Source organism: Juglans regia, chromosome 16 (genome assembly GCF_001411555.2).
Source record: "Juglans regia cultivar Chandler chromosome 16, Walnut 2.0, whole genome shotgun sequence".
NCBI lineage: Eukaryota > Viridiplantae > Streptophyta > Magnoliopsida > Fagales > Juglandaceae > Juglans > Juglans regia.
In genome coordinates, this window is record NC_049916.1 from 5562431 (window position 1) to 5574017 (window position 11587).

At 33.9% G+C, this 11587-nt stretch overlaps 1 protein-coding gene across 1 annotated transcript in view; it reads right to left on the reverse strand.

Annotated features, from left to right (window-relative positions):
- LOC109007491 (benzyl alcohol O-benzoyltransferase-like) overlaps window positions 1–9556 on the reverse strand; it is a 28716-nt gene extending 19160 nt beyond the window's left edge. Inside the window, exons 1-2 of the mRNA XM_035686443.1 lie at window positions 8868–9556; window positions 7837–8777 (exon numbers count right to left, since the gene is read on the reverse strand). Of these exons, the coding sequence (XP_035542336.1) occupies window positions 7839–8777; window positions 8868–9314 (1386 nt within the window). The 5' untranslated portion in view covers window positions 9315–9556 and the 3' untranslated portion in view covers window positions 7837–7838. The remainder of the gene's footprint in view (window positions 1–7836; window positions 8778–8867) is intronic.
- Window positions 9557–11587: the final 2031 nt, after the last annotated feature.

The following is an 11587-nucleotide window of genomic DNA, read 5'->3' on the forward strand; positions in this document are numbered from 1 at the left end:
CGGTGTAGAAACGTTAGACCAACTGATGAATATAATTTTTCATTAACACAAACAATGAACAATAATTATGTTTTGTAGTTTTTTCTCTTGTACTATTCTCGCGAGTTTAGCATTACCTCTTTTGATTGAAGTTCATTAGTATCCAATTTCAAAAGAAAAATTATATTGATAAGTTTATGTTTATAACATATTTAGTAAGAGAAAAGATATTTGCAGTGGTATGTAAGTCCGGCGGACTTTTAACGAAAAAGCAAGTAAATTTGAGACCTATATAAAAAAAGTTAGTTTTTACTAATAGATTGTACTCTTTTTTTCAAAAAGAGTACGCGAAACTGTCACACTCTAAAACTATATCTAACATTATTCCCATAAATACTTATATGCATAATTTAATTTTTGAAAAATAAAAAATAAAATTTTAAAAATCAATTGTTATCTGAATTTGAGTTCACATGATAGAAAATAGAATGACTGATACAAAAAATAAGAGAAATTATATTTGCAATTAGAGAATACATATGTGTCGCGTAATCTTTTGAGAAAATATAAATAAAGATAAAATTTACATTAAAAATAATTTTTTAACTATAGATGTTACTTTTTTCTCGAAAGATACACGTTTCACAACTCATAACTATATTAGTGTTACTAAAAGAAATAGGAAAATTCTATTTATTATTCATATATCATATACTATACATAATTTTTATTTTTATTTTTTAATAATTATGTGGTGTAGGAATGATGAATAGAAATATGTATTAACTTAATAAAAATAAAATAAAATAAAAATAAGTATAATATATAATGCGTGGATGATGAACAAGAAAGTAATAATGAAATGCAAATGCGTAGGCTGATTCATAACCACTACACCATGATTGATGGAACATCAGAAAAGTAGGTGTGTGGCTTACAACAAGGGACAAAATACTAAAGGACCACCTACATGATGACTTCACAAATGATTCGACAATTTGGGATAGAAAAAAGCAAACCACCAAGAAGATGAAAACCCAGAAACACGAGACGTTGAATGTCTTCAACCAGCAAAACCTAAAAGCAACGACCCAAAAAATTCAAAAAAAACAAAACGATAAAATACAAGATAGATAGTTAACAAAAGGATAAAAGTTTCATAACAAAAAAAAAGAAGAAGAAAAAATGGATGAACAAAAATTATTGTTCATAATTGTTGATACGCGATAGACGCTTTTTATCATAGAATATATATATATAAATATATTTATAAGAAATAAAGAGTTATTGTTTATGCATTGTATACTATAAACACATGAGTACGGCTATGCATGAGCCCTTCACCGCACTCCTTTCAGTTTTTCTTTTCTTAGGTCATTTTGCCATTTCTCCATCCACATCCACATTTATTCTTAATCTCTCTCTCTCTCTCTCTCTCTCTCTCTCTCTCTCTCTCCCCTTGAGATTCAAGTTGGGTGAAGTGTGAGTCCGGTCTAGTCCAGACCGAAACTTCTTCACTTCGAAGTGTGAGTTCTACTTTTTTTTTTTTCATAGAACTAAATATTTAAAAACAAAATCTCCATTAATTCTAAGGGTGCAATACTCATTGGTAAAGCATTTTTTTGTAAGTGCACCTCAAGGAATTTAACAGAAATTTCTCTTATCTGATGACTCCTATAAATTATTTGCAATTAAAATAATTCAAATCATATACCTAAAATGAGCATACTATCAAGATAAAAAAATTCCTACTAGTTAAGCCAACTCCTAAGGATTAAAAAGTGTGAGTAGTACTTTACAATAATATATTTTTGCTGCATAGTTTATATATTTTGAAAAATAGTTGAATCAATTTATTTATTGGCTTTTTTCAACAGTTTATTTGGACTCACCATGTAAAGAGCCGTGAATTAAACATATAATAGTGCACAAAACGAAACAAAAAGAAATAGAGAGTTATATAATTCTGCATATACATATGTCCATAAACAATAAAAAGCTCAAATTACCTAGAAACACAGAATGCATGCATTGTAATCTTGAGAGAGGGATAAATTTAATCTTGCGTTGTCCAGAGACTCTAAACAGCATATTGAAAGACTCTAAAGCTTTTCTGATGGACATTCAGCCTTAGAAGATGGGCACAGAAAGCTAATGACACAACACACTGTTAATACTAAATACTAAATAGCAAGCATAAATTACTTCAACAACTTTAGTGGTAGGGAAAATGTTGCAAAAGTTCACTATTAAAAAACCTCATGTACAACTTTGCACTTTCTTCAATCTCATAAAGATTTTTTTGATGATATGAAACCTCACCAAGGCAGAGCCTTCGGACTCACTCTTAGGTAGTGAAGCTCGAATACACGGCCCCGCCCTAAAAAATCATATATCAATTGCTTCATAACCCCTACAGGAAGAACGAAGAGAGAAGACCAGTAAACTTGAATATTAAATAGGATAGAGTTTACTAGTTGAAGCCTGCCATAATAGGAATTAAGGGCTTTACAAGTCCAACTCTCGACTCTTCCAATAATCTTATCAACTAAGATAGCGTAACTCAATTTAAGAGTAGCTCAATTTGAATCAAAGAATAATGTGCAAATTCCATCAAAGTCCTTTAGATGTTTAAAGGCTCAATAAGCATCGACCAATATTGGAGCACATTAATTTCTTTTAATTAACAATAAGTTTGGAGATTAGAAGATGATACCCTTGTTTTAAACAGGACGTAAGCAATACCCTTTCCCAAACTCAAATGAGAATGTTTAATGATCCTAACTGCTTCAATGTTGGATCCCAGATTGTCAATGCCAAAAAACCAATTGATAAAATTGTTCATCTCGCAAAATGAGAAAAAAGGGGAAATAAATCCAAATTCAGTGACAGTACATTTAGAATTTGCAGTGCATGAACACAAAAATCAATGTGAAGAAGTTACCTTTACATAATATGGAGGGTTGCCCATGAAAACAATTCTTCTGATATAAAAAAATTATTAATTTTTGTAAAATAATAGGTAGAAGTGTTTGGTTGTTTAGGTAGTCAGGAGAATCGCCGTACATGGGATGATGGAGCAAATGCTTCTAGAGAATAACTTCACAATGGAGTCTCTGTTGTTTTTCAAATAACAGAAACCAATCATAGTGGGCCACATGGGATACATATATTCTCATTAGTAAGATGCGCTGCAGAGGAAAAAAAAAAGGTCATTGCTCTGTCGAAATCCACCCCATTCTCCATCCTCTCTCTCTCTCTCTTGATTCTATCGAACCCCACTACTCTCTTTGTCTCTTTAATTTACTTCTTCAATTCATTTTTTTTATGGGTTTACTTCTTCAATTCACTAACTAAAAACTTGTTTGATTTGTATTTCAAGGAAGCAAATGTGAGCTGAACAAAGGCATCGCTTCCCACCCAAAAATTTCCAAATTCTGTCTCTCTCTCTCTCTCTCTCTCCCCTTCCCAGCAAAACATTTATAGAATTCTCTCTCTCTCTCTCTCTCTCTCTCTCCTTTCCACTAAAAAATTCCCATAATTTTTTTTTTATTTGAAAACAAACATGACGACAATTGTACTGCATATGCATAACCCACTATCAAGAGTTGCTGTTTCGGGGAATGAAAAACTTTGGTCGCAAGGACTTTTTTTCTTGCAAGCGATACTTGTATCATTAACTTCCATATGCACCGATGAAAAAACTGAAATCTATAAGTTTCTGTGACAATGCTTCAAATTTATATAAGATTGTGTGGTTGATTAAAATTTTTGCTTTTGTCCAAATCATGCGGCTGGGTTTATGTAAAGGGGAAGAGATGAATTTGTGAGGGTAAAGTACTGTTGTGAGGATAACGTTGCAAGTCTTGAGGTCCTCAAAGGGTAAAGTTGCATGAAAAGCAATGAGAGAGACAAGAAAAACCAAAATTTTCGCTTAAGGGGTGGTTGAGCTGAAATCAGTGGCTGGTGGTGGTAGTTCTCAGCATTGGGGTTGTTCTGGTGGTGAGGCTCACGATGGCGTTGCCATGAGAACTGCGACAGGGTTGGGTGTGAGTTTTGATGAAGGAACTGAAGGACTGTTTTCGGCTTGGTGGTGCAAGTCACCGTGCGACAATCATGCTTTGGTCGGCGTGACAAAGGCAAGGGTCTTGCGCCACCAAGGTGGTGATGAGGGGTTGCGGTGGTCGTGCATGACTCGATGAAGCAAAACAAAACAAAAGTGCAAACGAAAATGGGGGAGAGTGGAGGGTAAGAAGACGACGGGGAGAGAAGTGGGGAGAGAGAGGAGAGAGATCTATCCCTATCTAGGGGTGATAATATGTGACACGACTTGCTAACTCAACGCGAATATGACACAATAAAAACTTATTTGAGTTTGGCCTTAACGAGTTCGAGTCAAAACGAGTTGACCCGTTAAGACATGATTGCTTAACGGGTCACTAACAAATCAACCCGTTATAGCCCATTATGTCCAGTTAAAAAATTTAAATTTACATTTATACCCTTAGACCTAAGATTTTAACATTAATATTTTACAATGTGTGTTTATCATATTTGGGACTGTAATTTTAATATTATTACAATGTGTGTTTATCATATTTACGTAATTGTATGTTTATCATATGAGTTTTGTTGTGTACAAGTAAGTTTGCGTACCAATCTACATACTAATATTGTTGCCTTCATATTCTAAATTCAAATTAACACTGTTTTCAATAAAATTTAATTTCTGACCAATTATATTGAATGGATGCGCGTATTAGTACACATAATCACTTACAATTAGATTTTTCCTTATCATATTTGGTACTGTTGGGATTTTAATGTCGGTATTTTTATTGTTTGGATTGTAATTTTGTATTTGTAGTTAGTTTTTTATTTTTTATAGATATTGTTTATATTTTAATATTTATATAAAATCAATCAAGTCAAACGAGTTGAAACAGGTCGGGTCATGTCGTATCGTGTCAATCTATTTCGTATTTAGTAACGGGTCAAAATGAATTGTGTCGTGTCAACCCATTATCTTAATAGGTCGTGTTAGCATTTGACTCTTGGATACAAAATCCTAAACGAGTCATGTTCAAGTTGATCTGTTAAGTATGATATACATATTTTGACACGACACGAACATGACCCGTTAACACGATTTGACACCCGGCCCTACCGTAGTTGGACAGCAGCGCGAGTTGGAGGGGAGATGTGGGGCGACATCTTGGATCTAGAGAGAGAGGGAGATGAAAGAGAGAAAAGAGTGAGGATTTGAGTTGAGAGAGAGAACAAGGGAATAAAGCAAAGGATTTGTATGTGTGGTCTGAAATTTACTAAGGGATAACGTTTATCCAGACGAACTGACACAAACTCAAGCCATCTATTTGCCAACACTCAATGCACTGACACAAATAAATCCATTAGCCAATTCCTTTTCCCAAGATTCAAACAAAAAAGACTATTATGTACTTATAATACATGGATGAATTACACGATAGGCACTTAAGAAAAAGATAAAAGCGACATAACAAAAAAAAAAAGAAAAAATGGATGAACAAAAATGACTGTTCATCAATGTTGATAAGCGATAGACGCTTGTTATTATACAATATATATATATATAAAAGAAATAGAGAGTTATTGTTTATGTATTGTACACTATAAACATAGGAGTACTGCTATGCAAAAGCCCTACACTGTACTCTTATTAGTTTTTCTTTTCTTCGGTCATTTTCCCATTTCTCAATAATCCAATTTCTCCATCCATGTCTCTCTCTCCTCGAAAGCTTTCCACTCTCTCTCTCTCTCTCTCTCTCTCTCTCTCTCTCTCTCTCTCCCCTCCCCCAAGAGATTTAGATCGGGTGAAGTTTTTTTTTTCCAAAGAGAGAGGAGCACAACCAGAAGAAAGCTGGGGGCTGCGAATCGTGATGTGGTGCCCAAACCGAATTCGCCACGTCATAGTGTACGGTGTAGAAAAATTAGACCTACTGCTTAATATAATTTCTCATTAACACAAATAGTGAACATTAATTATGTTTTGTAGTTTTTTTTCTTGTACTATTCTCTTGAGTTTAGCATTACAGCTTTGGATTGAAAGTTCATTAGTACCCAATTTCAAAACAAAAACTCTATTGATAAGTTCACGCTGATAACATATTTAATAAGAGAAATGATGATATTTGCAATAGTATGTAAGTCTGCACACTTTAAAAAGATTTAATAATAGAAATGATGATATTAAATAAGTCTGCACATATTTAATAATAGATTTCATTTTTTTTTTCAAAAAGAGTATACGAAACTGTCATACTCTAAGACTATATCTAACATTACTCCCATAAATACTTATATGCATAATTTAATTTTAAAAACATGAAAAATAAAATCTTAAAAATCAATTGTTATCTGAATTTGAGTTCATGTGATAGAAAATAGAATGACTGATATAAAAAAATAAGAGATTATATTTGCAATTATAGAATACATAAGTGTCACATATTCTTTTTAAAAAATATAAATAAAGATAGAATTTACAATAAAAAATTAATTTTTTAACTATAGACGTTACTCTTTTTCTCAAAAGATATATGTTTTCACAACCCACAACTATATTAGCGTTACTCTTTTAATTTTTAATAATTATATACTGTAGGAATAGTGAATAAAAAATTTAATTAGTTTAGTAAAATTAAAAATAAAATATAAAATAAAAATAAAAATAAGTATAATATATAATACATGGGATGATGAACAAGAAAGAAATAATGAATTGCTCATGCATATGCTGATTCATAACCATTACAATATGATTGATGGGACTTCCATCAAAAAGTAGGTGTATGGCTTAATGAAAGTGGACGAAATACCAAAGGACCACCTACCTAATTACTTGACAAATGACTCAACAATTTAGCATAGAAAAAACCTTTATTCAATGAATCAACTGGTCTATGCAACCACATGGTAATCTTTATATTATTTAAATAAAGAAAATTGATAGATGCAGTTGTGAGTGTGCAAGTACCGCATAATTATTTGGAAAAAATAAATAAATACGGGATCTAGATTAAAAAATAAGAATTTTTTAATAATAGAACATACTTCTTTTCAAAACGACTAAACAACACTTGCACATTTCATGTAGCTTTACTCTTAAATAAAATGATATGTTTTAATTGAAGCTTACAACAGATGATGAGATGAGGCACACAATGTTCTTTTTCTTTAATTAAACGTTATGTTTCATTTAGTCTCATTTGGATAGTGAGATAACATGAGATGATTTTAAATAAAAGTTATAAGTTGAATAAAATATTATTAGAATATTATTTTTTAATATTATTATTGTTTTGAAATTTTAAAAAAAATGAAGAGATGTGAAAAAGTTGAATTATTTATTTTATTTTGTGTGAGAATTTAAAAAAATTATAATGATGATATGAGATGAGTTAAATAGTCTCTCAATCCAAACGAGAAAGTTAAAAGACACTGTTTTTATTCTCCTTTCATCCGATGGTCTTCTCCCTTTTCCATCCATGTTTTTTTTCCTGTCCTCATTTCTCAAACATTTTCCTTTATGTGCGTCCCCGTCTTTCAAAAATTAAACCTTACCACACAGAATTTGTGTGCGTTTTTTTCTATATTGAATTTTGGCCATAATTCTTTCCTCTACTTTCTCATTGACATTCTCACTGGTATTTCTCAATCTTAATTAAGAAATGCAAAAATATATGGATGTCTTTGTAGATAAATATAAACTACTCAGAAATGCAAAGAAGTGAAGGTAAAACACCAAAATGATATCTATCACTCAAAAATTAAGCCTTACCACACATAATTTGTTGTCCTTTTCCCAGGATTTATCGGGTTTACAGTTTAGACGCATTAAAAGTGGATTTCTTGCCACTCTCCGGCATGTTTTTCAGAAAGAAATCCAACTCCTTGACGAATATTTCCATTGCTGGGGCTGGCAAGCAAACTCCAATGGCTATCCCTTCCTCTCCCTTACTGTCCTTACAAGGAATACAGAAGCTCCCCGTTCTAGGAATAATTCTCACAAAACATTCAGCTGGCCCAGCATAAGATGGCTTGCCCCACCCAAAGTCCACCTTTCCAAGTCCGGCACGTGTCACATCCGACACAAGGAATGAGCCCACCACCGTTAGGAATGGCCTGCCTCTGATCACCATTAGATCTGCCACAGACCGCATATACTCCTCGTTCACTTCTTTTTTTGCCTTCCTCACCAATTCCAAAGCATAACCCAAATTAGTGTTCTCGCAGAGCTTTCCGGCAGTCGTGACTGCTGCTGGGCACGCAAAAACGTTGCCGTAGTAACCGCTCGGTAACGGAGGATTGAACTTGCCACGCGCGCTGACGATTGACATCATTCGCACCTCCTCGTTGCGGTCGAACTGGAGTGCGATGGTGCGGCATCGCCAAAGGCATGCCATGATCACCTCAAAGGTGGTGGACTGGCTCAGGTGATGCGGCACAAACCTACGGATGGCAGACACCTCGGTACGGCCGAAAAAGAAGGAGCGGTAAGCCATGTCCTCGAGCGGGGTGATGGTGCCAGTACCCTTGGTGTCGATCACCTCGTCGTACTCGCGGTGCGTGCATGTCAAGCGTGTTGGGTCCCTCGCATTTAAGAGATGTCTCTGCCATACGGGTAAGACGGAAGGGGCGCGCGCCCCCCTCGCCACCTCGCCCACGGCTGTCATGAACTGGACCAGACCAGCGGCATCGCTCATCGTGTGGTTGAGGCGTAGTGCGAAGATGAACCCGCCGCATTTAAGCCGCGTCACCTGCAAGCAAGTCATGGAGATGCCAAGACGTGATCAACTTTAGGGGGAGAAAACTAAAAAAATTCACGAGTTCCTTAGCAGAATTTGTACCTGAATAAGCAGTAATGGGCAATGAAGAACCCCTCCAGAGCCTGGAAGGTCAAAAAGAAGCTCCTCCAAGCACGGGAATGGAGGTCGAAGAGCATCACCAAACTGCTCAAGTGTGACATCGGCATCTGCCTCGATGAATACGACACCCTCACTAGTGCATTCTACTACAAGTTTCCTTCCAGGCCCTTCTCTAAGCCTACCTGCAAATGGGTAGTAAAACACAAGTGTTTGAGCAAGTGCCTCTCTGATGACTTTCACTGGGTCTCTCCCTTGCATCGAGGGATCGTGTCTATAAAATTGTATCACCGGGACTTGAAATCGTGAAGCCTCTTGATCGTCGATATCAGAAAGTTGTTTGAACTCGTGGGGTGTGGGCTTAGATGGAGCAATTAACTCGGGCTTGCACCTTCGTACTGTGAATACCAGAGACTGAGTTGGTGCTGCCATGGCAAGAAAATGGTTCTTAGAAAGTTAAGGAAAGTTTGGTCTTTTAAGACTCTGTTATATGTGCACTGATCCGCGCCATAAATCGTTCTTCGAAGTTGCTATTTATATAGAAGATGTGAAAGGGCCGTACAACTTGTGCGCAATTGTGTATTGAAAATGCTTGTTGCAAGCGTCTAGTGCAAACGGCGTGCAAACGTGGAGATACTTGATGAGAGAGAAATTGAGCTGCTGGAGCTGATGAGAGAGAAAGACTGAGCTAATGAGAGAAGAAGAATTTATTTTAAATCTGACGTGGTATGGACGACTGCATACCGGTTGTATCTAACGACTATATATAAAAAAACTCTTGTGTATCACGTGTTTGGTCTGAAAGATAATCCACGGGATGACCACCAAGTAATTCGTTAGATGTTCATGAACTGAAAACTATTTTCAACCACGAAAAAACAAACGTGCATGATATTGTGCTTGATAAAAAATTATACTCATCCACCTCACATCACATACTATATATAATTTTTTTTACTTTTATTTTTTTTTTGTTACCAAGTATGTAATATATAGATGATGAGTAGAAAAACCTAATTAGTTTTAGAAGAATAAAACCAAAAACAATTACAAAAAAAAATTACAAAAATTAAAAATAAGTGTATCGTGTGTTGTGTGAGGCTAATGAGTATCAATGCTCGTGTTTCATATGAAAGATAATCCACATGACCACCACCTAGGGCTAAGCGACTCCAACTCAAACTTTGTCGAAGGTCGAATCTGACCTCCAAATCTGACTTGTCGGAATAGTGTTGAATTTTAGACTCTTTTTGGACTTTTTTTAATTTCATATTTGCCCACTTTTTAAAAATGAAATTTTGTGTTGACTTTTAAATTTCAATTTTTTCAAAAATTAAAATTAAAAAATACTTAATTCAATAATTAGTAATTCATATATAAGATATACTGCATGCATTCTAGTTGTCAAAAAAATTACAATCTAAAAATAAATAATATCTATCATCTACACCCAAAATCATCCACATCTAAATCGTCCATCATTAACGTCCAAAATCAACCATATCCAAAATTATCCACACCCATCATAATAATATTTCTTTTGAACTATTATAGTAAATATTTTTTAAGTTCCAATTCGACAAGAAAAAAACTCCAATAACAACAACAAAACAAATGTTTCCAACAAATGAATGAAAATAAATTAAATATTTCAAGTGTCATTTCAACAATCAAGTTGTTCCTAAAAAAAAAAAAATGACAAGATTACCAGTTAAAAATAATATTAAATTTTAATAAATATAATTAAATGATAGAAATATGAATAGTACCAACTTGAAGAGAAAAGAGAAAGTATAATAGTCATCTGTGGGACCAACCTCTCAATATTTAGTACTTTCAAGGAGCAGCACGTTGAAAAACGTGGAAATTAAACCATGCATGCACCAGCACAAATTATTAACGTCCTTTTATAGTACTGTGGGACAGTTCTTGCAAGTATCACGTTGATCATAATTTAAAAGTGGTAAATATGAAGAAAATTAGGAGAATATATCATGATAAGCGTCAATTAATGACCACATGATACATTTCATGACGTACGTGATCTTTATACTCATTCATGAAATTTTGATTTGTAATGAGTACGTAATCGCAATTCATTAAAAAACAAAAAGGATAATACCCAAATGTATAAAGAGTATTTAACTATGCAATGAACTCTTAGAGTTTGTTTGGATAGAAAAACAATTTTATCTCATGCATTACAAGAAAATTATTTATTTGTGACCATTTAATTTCAACGAAATGACTATTTATAACTAAAATAAATCTATTTTTATCACAAGTAGTCTTTTCACAGTAATTAAATGGTCATAAAAGCCTATTTTTCTTGTAGTGGATCATTTTACTATTTAAATGAGGTCTTAAAATTAACTTCATTGAATACAAATACAAATTAAATAACTTCTGATAGTTGGTTCAAATGAGCAAATAAATATTTGATCAATATATATGCACAGCCAGCAGCATCCATACATAAGTATATAGGTAATGATCAACAAAAATTGCTCAGTACATTGAAACAGTTGCAGCTAATACACAATCTCTTAATAACGTCAGGTTATAATAACGTGTGAATAAATCTCTTAAGATAATAATGTGGGAAACAATTGCAGCTACAACAGGTTATAATAACGTCATATCTCTAGTTAAGATAAATACACAATCTCAGTCCACAAGAAGGAACAAAAAAAGGAAAGTAATGT